The 14,610-nt window shown below is 39.5% G+C and overlaps 1 protein-coding gene across 7 annotated transcripts in view; it reads left to right on the top strand.

Annotated features, from left to right (window-relative positions):
* STX17 (syntaxin 17) overlaps window positions 1-14,380 on the top strand; it is a 101,619-nt gene extending 87,239 nt beyond the window's left edge. For all 7 annotated transcript variants that reach the window (XM_068552546.1, XM_068552540.1, XM_068552545.1 and 4 more), the window contains 2 exons: window positions 7,345-7,431; window positions 8,179-14,380. In XM_068552546.1, the coding sequence (XP_068408647.1) occupies window positions 7,345-7,431; window positions 8,179-8,418 (327 nt within the window). In that variant the 3' untranslated portion in view covers window positions 8,419-14,380. The remainder of the gene's footprint in view (window positions 1-7,344; window positions 7,432-8,178) is intronic.
* Window positions 14,381-14,610: the final 230 nt, after the last annotated feature.

Here is a 14,610-nt window from a genome sequence, read left to right as displayed (position 1 = left end):
AGGACTTCGAAAACTTTGTTGAATAAGAGTGGTGAGAGTGACATCCTTGTCTTGTTCCTGAGCTTAGTGGAAATGCTTTCAGTTTTTCACGATTGAGAATGATGTTTGCTGTGGGTTTGTCATACATGGCCTATATTATGTTGAGGTAGGTTACCTCTTTGCCCATTTTCTGGAGAGCTTTTAACATAAATCAGTGTTGAGTTTTGTCAAAAGCTTTTTCTGCATCTATTGAGATGATCACATGTTTTTTATTCCTTAATTTGTTAATATGGTGTATCACACTGATTGATTTGCATATATTGAAAAATCCTTGCATTCCTGGGATAAACCCCACTTGATCATGGTGTATGATTCTTTTAATGTGTTGTTGGATTCTGTTTGCTAGTATTTTGTTGAGGATTTTTGCATCTATGTTCATCAGTGATAGTGGTCTGTAATTTTCTTTTTTTATGATATTTTTGTCTGGTTTTGGTATCAGGGTGATGGTGGCCTCATAGAACGAATTTGGGAGTGTTCCTCCCTCTGCAATTTTTTGGAAGAGTTTGAGAAGGATGGGTGTTAGCTCTTCTCTAAATGTTTGATAGAATTCACCTGTGAAGCCATCTGGTCCTGGACTTCGTTTGTTGGAAGATTTAATAACAGTTTCAATTTCATTACTTGTGATTGGTCTGTTTATATTTTCTAATTCTTCCTGGTTCAGTGTTAGAAAATTGTACCTTTTCAAGAATTTGTCCATTTCTTCAAGGTTGTCCATTTTATTGGCATATAGTTGTTTGTAGCAGTCTCTTATAATCCTTTGTATTTCTGCATTATCTGTGATTTCTCCTTTTTCATTTCTAATTTTATTGATTTGCATCCTCTCCCTTTTTTTCTTGATGAGTCTGGCTAAAGGTTTATCAATTTTGTTGATCTTCTCGAAAAGCCAACTTTTAGTTTTATTGATCTTTGCTGTTGTTCTCTTCGTTTCTGTTTCATTTATTTCTGCTCTGACCTTTATGATTTCTTTCCTTCTACTGACTTTGGGTTTTCTTTGTTCTTTTTTCTCTAGTTGCTTTAGGTGTAAGTTTAGATTGTTTATTTGAATTTTTTCTTGTTTCTTGAGGTGAGATTGAATTGCTATAAACTTCCTTCTTAGAACTGCTTTTGTTGAGTCCCGTAGATTTTGGATCATTGTGTTTTCATTGTCATTTGTTTCTATGTATTTCTTTTATTTCCTCTTTGATTTCTTCAGTGATCTCTTGGTTATTCAGTAGTGCACTGTTTAGCCTCCATGTATTTGTGGTTTTTACAGTTTTTTTCCTGTAACTAATTTCTAATCCATAGTATTGTGGTCAGAAAAGATGCTTGATATGATTTCAGTTTTCTTAAATTTTCCAAGGCTTGATTTGTGGCCCAAGATGTGGTCTATCCTGGAGAATATTCCGTGTGGACTTGAGAAGAAAGTGTATTCTGCCACTTTCAGGTGGAATGTCCTATAAATATCAATTAAATCTATCTGGTCTATTGTGTCATTTAAAGCTTGTGTTTCCTTATTTATTTTCTGTCTGGATGATCTGTCCATTGGTGTAAGTGGGGTGTTGAAGTCCCCTACTCTTATTGTGTTACTGTGAATTTCCCCTTTTATGGTTGTTAGCGTTAGCCTCATGTATTGAGGTGCTCCTATGTTGGGTGCACAAATATTTATAATTGTTATATCTTCTTCTTGGATTGATCCCTTGATCATTATGTAGTGTCCTTCCTTGTCTCTTGTAACATTCTTTATTTTAAAGTCTATTTTATCTCATATGAGTATTGCTCCTTCTGCTTTCTTTTGATTTCCATTTGCATAGAATATCTTTTTCTATCCCTTCACTTTCAGTGTCCCTAGGTCTGAAGCAGGTCACTTGTAGACAGCATATATATGGGTCTTGTTTTTGTATCAGTTCAGCCAGTCTGTGTCTTTTGGTTGGAGCATTTAGTCCGTTTACATTCAAGGTTATTATTGAATGTATGCTCCTATTACCACTTTCTTAATTGTTTTGGGGTTTTTTGTGGGTCTTTTTCTTCTCTTGTGTTTCCTGCCTAGAGAAGTTCCTTTAGCATTTGTAAAGCTGGTTTTGTGGTGCTGAATTTGCTTAGCTTTTGCTTGTCTGTAAAGCTTTTGATTTCTCCGTCAAATCTGAATGAGATCCTTGCTGGGTAGAGTAATCTTGGTTGTACGTTTTTCTCTTTCATCACTTTAAGTATATCCTGACACTCCCTTCTGGCCTGCAGAGTTTCTGCTGCAAAATCAGCTGGTAACCTTAGGGGGATTCCTTTGTATGTTATTTTTTGCTTTTCCCTTGCTGCTTTTAATATTTTTTCTTTGAATTTAATTTTTGTTTGTTTGTTTAATATGTGTCTTTGTGTGTTTCTCCTAGGGTTTATCCTGTATGGGACTCCCTGTGCTTCCTGGACTTGGGTGGCTATTTCCTTTCCCATGTTAGGGAAGTTTTCCACTATAATCTCTTAGAATATTTTCTCAGACCCTTTCTTTTTCTCTTCTTCTTCTGGCTCCCCTATAATTCAAATGTTGGTGTGTTTAATGCTGTCCCAGAGGTCTCTGAGATTGTCTTCAGTTCTTTTCATTCTTTTTTCTTTATTCTGCTCCTCAGCAGTTATTTCTACCATTCTGTCTTCCAGCTCACTTATTCGTTCTTCTGCCTCAGTTATTCTGTTATTGATTCCTTCTAGTGTATTCTTCATTTCAGTTATTGTGTTGTTCATCTCTGTTTGTTCTTTAGTTCTTCTAGATCTTTGTTAAACGTTTCTTGTATTTTCTCGATCCATGCCTACATTCTATTTCAGAGATTCTGGATCATCTTTACTATCATTACTCTGAATTCTTTTTCAGGTAGGTTGCCTATTTCCTCTTCATTTATTTGGTCTTGTAGGTTTTTACCTTGTTCCTTCATCTGTGACATATTTTTTGTCATCCCTGTTTTTTTTTTGGACGGGTGGGATTGTGTTCCTGTCTTACTGGTTGTTTGGCCTGAGGCTTCCAGCACTGGAGTTTGTAGGCTGTTGGGTAGAGCTGGGTCTTGGTGCCAAGATGAGGACCTCTGGGATACCTCACTCTGTTGAATATTCCCTGGGGTCTGAGGTTCTCTGTTAGTCCAGTGGTTCGGACTCAGAGCTCCCACCGCAGGAGCTCAAGCCTGACCCCCGGCTTGTGAACCTAGATCCCGCAAGCCGTCCAGGGTGGCAAAAAAAAAAAGGAGCAGAACAATAACAAAGAGTAAAAAATAAAATAAATTAGAAAACTAACAGATATGTTAGAAAAAGTAAAAATATAGATGAGGGACTTCCCTGGTGGTACAGTGGTTAGGAATCTACCTGCCAGTGCAGGGGACACAGGTTTAAGCCCTGGTCCAGGAAGATCCCACATGCCACAGAGCAACTAAGCCCATGCACCACAACTACTGAGCCTGTGCTCTAGAGCCTACGAGGCACAACTGCTGAGCCCACACACCACAACTACTGAAGCCAGTGTGCCTAGAGCCCGTGCTCTGCAACAAGAAAAGCCACCACAATGAGAACCACGTGCACTGCAACGAAGAGTAGCCCCTGCTCGCCCTAACTAGAGAAAGCCCACGTGCCACAACAAAGACCCAACGCAGCCAAAAATAATAAAATAAGTAAATTTATCAAAAATATATATATAGATGAAACAACAACCAGAAGGTAAAACAACCACAATAGCAAAAAAGAGGAGGAAAAAAAAAAAAGCCGGAAAAGGCCTTGGCTGTGGGGCATGGGGCTTAGGCAGGGGCGGGGTTTAGGTGGTGGGCGGGACCTATGTTTAGGTCCCACAGGGCTGGAAAAGGAGGGGCCCAGGAGTGCCCTTGGCCTTGGAGGGCAGAGGACCAGGTCCGGGACCTCAGCAGGATCCCTGGGCCCGAGTGGGTTGGGGATATGCTAGGCGTGTTCCCCCATCCTCTGATCCCAAGCGTCCCTCCCTGTTAGCCTCTCTTCTTCCCCCCGACTCCTATGCCCCTAGGACCCATGTGACCAGAGGGTGGCCCCAGAAGTCAGGGGACCAGATGTGGAAACTTAACAGGCTTCCCAGGGCCGAGTGGACAGGGGAAATGCCTGCAGTGCTTCCCCTGATCCTCTGGTCCCAGAGGGTTCCCTGTCCACTGTCCACCTCTCCTCCTCTTCTACCCCTCCCTCCCTACCACGCCCCTAGGACCCGTGCGGCCGGAGGGGGCCCCAGAGGGCAGAGGACCAGGCTCAGGAGCCCAGCAGGCTTCCCGGGGCCCAAGTGAGCAGGGGAGATGCCCACCACGCCTCCCCTGGTCTTCCAAGCCCCTGAGGGTCCCTCCAGGCGTGAGAACCCCTCCCCTCACCCAGCCACCCCTCAGGGGCACCGGTCCTGTCCGGCCTCCACTTCTCCTCCCCCTCACTCCCCCCCACATCCTACCCAGTCGCTTGGGGGTTCCTCCCATCTCCTTGGGCTTCAAGGTCCCCCACCAGCATCCGGCAGGTGCCCTAGTTGTGGGAAGATGCGAACTCCGCGTCCTCCCATGCTGCCATCTTGACTCCACGCCCTTGGAAAAAAATCTTAAAAACTTTTTAAAATTTCACTTTATTGAAAAAAGGTCATAGAGCTTCAGTGTCCAACCTTTTTAGAAAAAAGCATTAAAAATATTTTGTCTCTTGAGGTCTTGAAATCACTCTTGGAGTATAGAAATGGCAATAATCCTGGCAGCCTCTCCCATCGTGGCAGAATTATTTTGGGGCTGAGAGAAAGGAGACATGTTGGCTTTTCCCTCTACTCCTCAACTAGTCAAGATATGAAGGTTGATATTTTATACCTGTGATTTATCTGCTAGCATAGACTTTCTGGCAAGAACTGAAAGTGTTGGGGGTGTCCCAAATAGAAATAATGACAGAAATCAAGACAAGTTGAATATTACAAGCACTGGCACTTGATGCCTCTTTGGGTTGGAAAAAGAAAGCCAACATAAAAGAAGTTTTATTGTCTGAGGAAAATAAAAATTGAATGAATGAATGAGTGAATGCTAGGAGAGATTTAATGTTTTAGTGCCCCAGATATTTTCAAGCATCACAGGAAAAAGGTTGATATATTTTTTGATAGAAAAGATGGGAGTTAAGCTTTCTTGGGAAGATACAATGACTTTTCAAATTTTTACCCTCATACTCTACAGACACTGTCTCATTTTATCCTCAGTTCAGCTCTGTGAGGTGTAAGTATCATTATCCTCAGTTGGCAGATGAGAATACTGACACCTAGAGAGCTCGAGTAATTTGTCCAAGGGCGCACAGTGATAGTGCTGGGATTTGTACACAGGACATCTGACCAAAGGTTGTGCCCTTAATCCTATGGTGTATAGATGCTAGTGGTTTTTAAAGTATGAGAATCATGGAGTTGCACCATCAGCATCACCTGGGAACTCATTAGAAATGCAAATTCTCAGGCCTCATCCCAAGCCTGCTAAATCAGAAACTCTGGGGATGGGGCCCAGCAACCTGTGTTTTGAGAAGTCCTCCAGGTGATTCTGGTGCACACTCATGCATGAGAACCACTGTTGTATTTGCTCTGACAGAGATGTTGGAAGGAAAACTGATAAAGAACTTTTTTAGGGATTGTGTTAGGGATGTCAAGATAGTAGTGGAGAATATGGGAAGGAAGGGATACCATGTAAAGGTACAGTAGTGAAAAGGATATGAGAAGGGAAAGAATGTCATTGATACTGATAGGAAGCAACTGTGGAGAAAAATTAGATGTGTTGTTTGGGTTTCATGTTCTCAAATGAAATGATTGGAATTAGAACAGTGTGTTAGTTATAATCGCTTCAGTATAAATGAAGAGGTCAGTTATATAAGGGCAATCAAATACTTCAGGATTAAAGTTGAATTATTTCACAGTCATTGTAGAAGTTGAAATTTAGCTGGGATCAAAAAGGGATCCTCTTGTTTTTTCTGTGAATTAAAAAAAACAAAAACTAAATAGTGTATCTATTGATGTGATCGTGGTTACATGGGTTTATACATTTGTCAGAACTAATCAAAGTATATGCCCTAAAAATTGGGTGCGTATTATCATATGTAAATTTTGTATAAATAAGTTGATTTAAAAATGGGAGTGTGGGACTTCCCTGTGGCGCAGTGGTTAAGAATCCATCTGCCAATGCAGGGGACACGGGTTAGAGCCCTGGTCCGGGAAGATCCCACATGCCACAGAGCAGCTAAGCCCGTGCACCACAGCTACTGAGCCTGTGCTCTAGAGCCCGTGAGCCACAACTACTGAGCCCGTGTGCCACAACTACTGAAGCCTGCGTGCCTAGAGCCCATGCTCCACAACAAGAAAAGCCACTGCGACGAGAAGCCCTCGCACCGCAACGAAGAGTAGCCCCCATTCACCGCAACTAGAGAAAGCCCACACGCAGCAGCAAAGACCCAACACAGCCAAAAATAAATAAATAAAATAAAATAAAATTTTTTTTTAATAAATAAAAGTGTGTTCCTGTGTCAAGTAATGAGTTCCTGTCACTGGAGGTGTTTGAGCAGAGATTCAGTAGCCACTTGTCAGAAGTGTAGTGAGGCTTCACACAGCTGAGGGGAAAATTGCACTCAATGACCTAAACATTCCTTCTACCCGGAGATTCCATGAGTTTCTGTTGTGTCAGCACAGGTGTTGCCTTTTTATGTAGAATGCTTTATTAATATGTTGGATCTGAAACATTTTAACTTGTCACAATTTTAAAATGTATTAAAGTGTACAGGTGTAAAACATGGGACAGTAAATTCATTCACTACTCCCTAGTGCATATCACAGGTGGAACAATTTCATGGCAGATCAAGCCATATTATATTCTTATTCCTAAAGTATAATAATTTGTGTTTATTGGATCAAGGGCATTTAACTCCTAAGGAAATTTGCCTGTTTTAAACTGAATCTTCAAAGAAGGTAAGTTAGAAAGGCTTTTTGGTTTGATTTTGTTTTTGTTTTTTTCTGTAAAACCCAACCTGACATGTAAATGCTTATTTAGATATTTTTCCTCCTGGAAAGTAGATTCATTTGGAGAATAATATGTTTGTATGTTTGATTGAATTTTAGTGTGAGATGCTTTCTCCTATAAAGGTGCCACCCTCATCTTATCTAATAATTAAGTCACCCTCTTTTTTTCATATGAGTGAATTTGTACTTTCGACATCGTTTATCAGATGCTATTAATGAACTGCTATTAAGACTGCAAGGCTGCAGTACCCAGGGCTCTGATTACAGGAATTAAAATAGTGTGTATTGGCTGACTGCTGCTCCCCAGCAGGAACGCTCACTCATAATTCCTTTGCATCTAGTCTCAGCAGGAGAAGATTGACAGCGTTGAAGACCATGTCAACAGTGCTGCTGTGAATGTTGAAGAGGGAACCAAAAACTTGGGGAAGGTAAGATTCTGCTCCTGCTGACAAATCAATGGTACTCTGGCTCTCAGGAATCCCTAGTATTAACCCAATTGATCTGCTCTCTTTAATGTTGAGGGAACCAGCAATTAAGAAAATAAGGAAGAAATGACACATAGGTAGTGTGAGAAATCAATGGCTCTTGTAATATTCTGCTCTAAGATTCATTCTGTTGGGAGAGAAATTTTTTCAACGAGAGAATAAACTGAAGCCCTACTTTAAGGCATTTGGTGTTACAAGGGGATATTTGCAAGAGTTCAGGGAGAGGCATAGAGAGGGTTTCCAGAATCCAATAGGGGCAAAATTGTAAGGACGTGACAGCACACATGGAGTGGGTCCATTTGCTTCCCATAGAATGTTGCTTTTAACCCCAGGTATTCGCACGAAATAATCTCTGCAATTTAAAAGCTTTGGGAGTATCTGTGGCTGCTGAAACTGTTTAAATAAGCCAGCTAGATAGTTAGTGGATTGATTGTTTTGCAAGTAAAATCAATTTATAGCAGTCTACTCTTTGTAGCTCATTTCTCCAAGTTCTGAGATCTGGAGCAATTGTAGTACCTGTGGAATATTTTCTCCCCTCCCCTGACCCCAGAACAATCTCTAAGGTTAATTATGTACCACGAGTTAAAGAGGCATTGCCAGGAATAATGAGAGGAAAATGCACATCACCACAGGGAGATATTCTCAACTCAATTTCTAAATTGAAATTTTTTTTTTTTTTTTTTTTTACAGGCTGCAAAATACAAGCTGGCAGCTCTGCCTGTGGCAGGTGCACTCATCGGAGGAGTGGTGGGGGGTCCGATTGGCCTCCTTGCAGGCTTCAAAGTGGCAGGAATTGCAGCTGCACTTGGTGGTGGGGTGTTGGGCTTCACAGGTGGAAAATTGTTACAAAGAAAGAAACAGAAAATGATGGAGAAGCTCACTTCCAGCTGTCCAAATCTTCCCAGCCAAACTGACAAAAAATGCAGTTAAAAACCAAACTTCAGTATTACTGGCGCCAACATTTCTATCCTTTGCTGCTGTTGGACACTCAGTCAGCTTTTGGAACATGATTATATCAAAATAGTGGCTGTAGATGCTCAAGTGGGATTGAACTGTGATAAGTGGATGTATTTTGTTGTTTGCTTGGGTGTTAATGGGGATGTTAGAGATTGAGGAGCCTGGACTGAGGGTGTACAATATTTGTCAGGTAAAGTTTAAGGACTGCCAGGGAACAGATTTTTTACCTGGAAATGTGAAAACCCAACCATAACTTTGATAAGGACTTGTGATGTGTGAACATGTTGGGTTACGGAAGGATAGTTTTCAGAATAGTTTTTTCCATAACCCTGACTTGGAGACTCCAAGACTAAGCATATTGTAAATATGCTTCTTTATCTCCTAAATATAGATTTTTTAGGCGTTTTAGCAGAGAAAAGAATGGAAGTTCAGCTTTTCGTATCAAATAGGGAAATCAGGATCTAGCAAGGTGCATGAGTAAACTGCATAACGGAGTCCATTTGGTGAGCCCTATTGCAATTTGGTCTAACAATATTTTCAAGTGAAGGAAACAAATAGTGTAAGAAAATGGAAAGAAAGGCCCAACTTCTCTTTCAGATATCTTAATTTAGGACCCTGGCTTCTTCTCTGAACTCTTTTTTTCTGCCTCTCTGTAAATAAAGAACACAGAGTCTCAAGTGGTAGACTTATAAAGCCAGTCACTAAGCTTGCTCTGTCAGCCTGTCTCTTAACACCTCAAATATCTAGTCCCCTCTGCCTTCCCTCCCGTGTAATTTTGAAAAGTTCTTTGACTTATGGGGTGATTTCTACCCATGTGTAATGCAGACTTCTCTCATAATCTGTTTTGTTGGTTTTTTTTTAACATCTTTATTAGGGTATAATTGCTTTACAATGGTGTGTCAGTTTCTGCTTTATAACAAATGTTTGGGTTTTTTTTTGTTGTTTTTGGGTTTTTGGGTTTTTTTTTGGTATTGGCTGCCATCTTTGTTCATCCTCTACTGTAACCTCTAGGTAAAAAAGAAAGTGAGAGAGAGGTGTCGATTTCCAAATACTTCCAACACTGTTAGACTTTGAGCTAAAAAATAAGCAAGGGGGGAACACCAGATCATTTCTTGGGGCATCTTACAATTTCAGGGGGCTCATGTACTTGCCGTGCAGGAAGTGTTTGACCCTAAGTCTCTTAAGCTGGCACTTGGAGGAGCTAAGAACTAGCTTTCTACCTCACTTCTGTTGCTACCATCCTTTTCCCCAGGCTGTGCCATCTCCTGTGATTCCTTCACTTTGCACAGCTGCTGTTTCTTCCCAAGAATGGCATTCATGCTTGCCTTTTCTCACATTCAAGGTTGATGGTGGACAAAGCCTGGCCAAGACTCAGTCCTGGTGGAGGATTTGTGGTGCTAATCTCAACACTTGACATTGACAGCAAGCATGGCTCTGCCCAACCCACTGTCTATCTCAAATAGCAGAAAAGTTTTAAATTTAGAAAAAAAGAACTTAAGATTATATAGGCAGCCTCATCCTGTACCCTCAACTCATTTGAAATAGGAAGGAACCACCTTTTGCCTTATTCTTTATTTTCTGAGGACAGAGGAAAGGGCACCTACACCACAGAAGGTGTTGAACTCTCTGCTCAGGAGCCAAATGGATTCATCAAGTAGTTGAATGGTTTATCACTTCTCTCTTGCTGAGTTTACTCTTAATAACTTTTATTGATTGCTACCTTTTACTTCTATATCTAATCTAAAGAGACCTTTCTCTTTCATACTTTTTGCTTCTCACCAGTGAATTCCAATGAGGCAACACACCATTTCTCATTGTTCTTAAATAACTGGAAAACATCAAGTATTGCTACCTGCTGACTCATATCTTTAATATAATACCAAGAAGGAAGTACTTTGAGTAAGTGTCAGATTCTGATCCAGTATTTGATATGTGATATTTATTCCAACCTTACAGGTTGGGATAAATACTTTTGGACTCCTTCTTTTTATATTTTCTGATCCTTGCTGTCCCTTTAACACAGGGCCTTCAAACCAGAATGAGGATCAGAATTGCCCAGGACGCTAATATAAAACAAGATTCCTAAACTTCAGTCCCATGGGTTCTAATAATAGCCAATCTGGCCTGGTCAGCTAAAATTATAAATTTAAGATACAGTTATATCAAGATTCAGCTGTATTGTTGAATTCTGTCATTTCTAGTATTCTACCCTTCAGCCAACCTGAAATTCTTATTCTGCCAACCTAAAATTGGCTAGCTCACCATCTTAACAGCACTAGGGACTCATTATACTGTCAGGCTGGTTTTACCTCAAGACATGAAGGAGAAAGGAGGCCTGTTATTGACCCTCACAGTTTGTTTTGGGAGCTCTCCTTTTTACTGAGCCAGTGTGGGACATCACTGTATGTGCTCATATAGGCCTTTGATTTTTACTACTCATCAGGATTTGAATATTACTCTAACAGTCTTCATGCTTAGGCAAGTTACAATCCTTTTAAAAAGTTTTATAATTTAAAATTATTTAGAAATTGTATCTAATTTCCCCATAATAGAACCTAATAGCCAACTTCTTGTAGAAATTCTAGATGTGCTTAATCAACTATAAATGATATACCTATAAACTATAAAGTGTTTAGAAGTATAAATTAGTCAATATAACACAGAAACCAATCTTAAAATTGAATTTAATGCCCTACTGTATCAGATTAAATTCATCTTCTCTATGATTCATGTCTTATTTTTACTGCAACAAGTTAGAAGGTAAGGAACACTTTAAGTTCTTAAAATTTACAGGGTCTCATTTGGATCAAGGCAGCATTCCTAAAGCCTTTTTAATAAAATAATCTGAGAATTTCTCTGTAGAGCAGAGACTTTGAAACTTTTTGGTTGTAATCCACAGTAAAAAATGCATTTATATCAAAACTCAGCATGTGCATTATGGAACAATACTTGCCATTATGTGCAGTGTACTCTGATGTATTTTATTGTTTCAGTTTTTTAAATATTCTAGTTGTAACCTACTAAATTGATTTCATAATCTACCAAAGGGTTTTTTGACCCTTAGTTTGAAAAAAAAAAACACCCTTATAGAGGAACTGATATTTATGGAGTATTTTCTGTTTGCCAGGCACTTCACTAGGCATTTTACAGGTAAGGAAACTGGGTCTCAGAGAAGGTAAATAATTTGCAGAGGGTTATTCAACTACAAAAGGGTGAAGCCAGGATGTAAACTAGGTCTGTTGAACTACAAAAACTTCTGTTACTCTCATACTGTGTTGCTTCTGTATATTAAAATTGAGATGGGCTATTCACTGTGCTTCACCCAAACACCCATATATTCTGTAAGGCAGGCTTGCTTTGAAATTACACATGCCATTCATTTGCACTTTTCTTAAAATCTTCTGTTTCCTCACCAAGTGGCCAGCAGCCTCGAAGTTTTTAATGGTGGCCAATGCAGAAGTGCGTAGTGCTGAATTTGGTCCTTAGACTATAAATAGTGTTTCCATCCCACCCACACATCCTACAAATTTCCTTATATTTGTGAGTCATAGCCATCACTTAAGCAGTGCTTTTTATATTGAATTTTAAAATAAACTTTAATATTTTTTAAAACAATCATAACTCATAGAATCAAATGATTATCCTTTAAAATGGTACCCTTGGGAGGCCATGCACTTACTGTAGTGATGCTAGTATTACTTAGAATATTTTTGAAACTCTTTTGGAATTGCCTCTAAAGACATTTTACAAATCACATTAAAAAAAAGCCATCTCAGTGTTTATCAGTCGCAGACTATGCTCCCTTGTCCTTATGACCTCTTCTCTCTTCCTTCCTCAGTTTTGCTTTTCTTCTGCTGATTTAGCTCTCCTACCCACCTAAGCTGGAGCCAGTAACCTAAGAAGCCCCAGAAAAGGGGTGTGCTGGCCAGAGTTCCTGGAGCAAGAACTTTCAGGTTATACTGAAGCCAAGTGCTGTATAGGGAGAGTTCTGCGAACCCAAAAACCTTCCTCTGTGGGCTGCCTGCCTGCCCGTAAGTGCCCTAAAGTAGTTTGCACAGGAGTAAGGACTGAATACTGGTGTTATCTATCAATCACAAGAAGCTGCACATAAAATGTATAACATTTTTCTCCAGTGAATGTCACAGACGCCAAACCAAGCCATTCTTTGTGTTAAAAACGGAAAAGTCATTTTCAGGGTCCCCCTTGCCCTTCGTTGCTGCCACATGAAATCTTTGGGAGGAAGGATGAAGAAAAGCATGGGGAAATGGTTCTCCTGTGAAATGGGACATTTTCTTCTCATAATAAAGTATAACATGGCGGTGGCTATCAGGTACTTATGAATGCTAAAAACTCTTCTTAAGTAGTCAGAGGCCTAATAAAAGGTAGGGAAGCTTCCCCCCTAGCCTAAATTAATGTGAACAGTTCAGGTTCTGTTTGTGTTTTTATTAACATTTCATGTTGTTTCTAACAAGATGTTCTCAACTATTTATATTCATTAATTTGACACCCTTTTACAGAGACACTTCTTGGGTATTGTAAACAATCAATGGTAAAAGATCCACATATAGTCCATATTACTGCCCTCAAAGAAATTATTTATTGTGGGAGACAAGAAAAACGTCTATGCAATATTAACAAAAATAAATTCATATAAAAACTTAAAAGGTGTCAAAGGCAAATGATTTGCCTAAGATTACAGCTAGTTAGTACAAAAGCTAGAATTGTAACCATGGTCTAAGAAAAAAAAATCCACAAAGTAATTTAACTGAGTTTGTTACGCTATATCAGGTTGCCTGCTGAAGCTTGTGGTCTTTCAGACCAGCTTTAACATTCCAAATCAGTCAACAGCTATAGTGGAAAGAGAATTGGATGGGGAATCAGGAGATAAGAGTTTTACTTGTGGCTTTGTCTCTTATAGAAAGCTTTTACTCAGGCGTGGCTGCTTTCTCCCATTCTAGCCAGGGATTGTCCATTCTTTATATCTAGCCTCTTACTGGGTCTTGTTAATTGTCTGAATATTAGTTGCGTTCATTTCTTAAATATATTCATAACCATCACTCTAGTAAAAGACTTTATTACCTCACATCCCCTACCTCATCTTCCCCCACTTTAGGCCATTCCTCACATCATTGCCACAAGAACTGTCTTTCATTTTTCTGCTGAAATATTTTCAGCAGATCCTGTTGAATACCTGATAAAGTTCAGCCTTCCCTATAATGGCCCCCGCTTTGTCTCTTCAGACTTACTGCTCAACCATCTGACAATGCCACTGAAAATCAGACATTCCACAAGAATGATTTTAAGCTTTTTCTATGGTGAAGGTACAAACTAGTAATAAACTATGTTTACGTTTTTTTCCAGACTAAAGAAATTTCTGTAATACTACATTTTACAAAACTAGTCAACTGAGTTTTGTTTAAGCTCTTGAACAAGTCTAGAAGTTGTTTCCTAAGGAGAAGAAATCTTTTGTCCCCTCAGAGGAAATTACATTCAATTTCTTAACCTCCAAAACAATGTCAGTCTTGTCACCTGTACATAGGATAGCCAAAGCATGAAGATTTTAATTTAGCAGCATAGATATTCCAGACTTGAATGGACCATTGTCCAGCTCCTGTGAGAAACTTGACTAATAAATATTTGAGGAAATTACTCAAGTACATACGTGTTATCCATACATTTCTCAAGTACTTGAGATTGTCTTTTATTAAGGTTAATCACTAAAAAAGATGTTTACGAGGGTTTCTTTAATTAACCCCCTAAAGATGCTTTCCATTTTATTGTTAAAACCCTTGGTGTTAGCAAGGTTCAGCACAAAAAAAGAAGGCCCAATGGTGAGAATTTCTACAAATTCTGTAAAGCTTACTGAATTCGCTTATTATGTTGCTGAGTGGTGCTTATATGAGGAAACATGCAATAAATTCACTCATTCAACAAACTAACTGTATGCCTGTTGTATGTTGAGTGTCAGTGCCATACGTAGAAAAATATTAGGCCTCTCGGATCTACCCATGTAAACCATTCAGGCTAATGAATTCAGATACTCAAAGCAAGTAAATCACAGTAAAACATGGTAAGTACCCTAAAAGAGGAGAGCAAAGTAATATGAGGACACAGATAATGGAGTGACTCTTTCTGCCTGGAAAAGAAGGGGAAGGCTTTGTGGAA

This window comes from Eschrichtius robustus, chromosome 10 (assembly GCF_028021215.1).
Source record: "Eschrichtius robustus isolate mEscRob2 chromosome 10, mEscRob2.pri, whole genome shotgun sequence".
Taxonomy (NCBI): domain Eukaryota; kingdom Metazoa; phylum Chordata; class Mammalia; order Artiodactyla; family Eschrichtiidae; genus Eschrichtius; species Eschrichtius robustus.
Note: the sequence above shows the minus strand (reverse complement) of the source record. Positions and strands in the feature narration are given on the sequence as shown.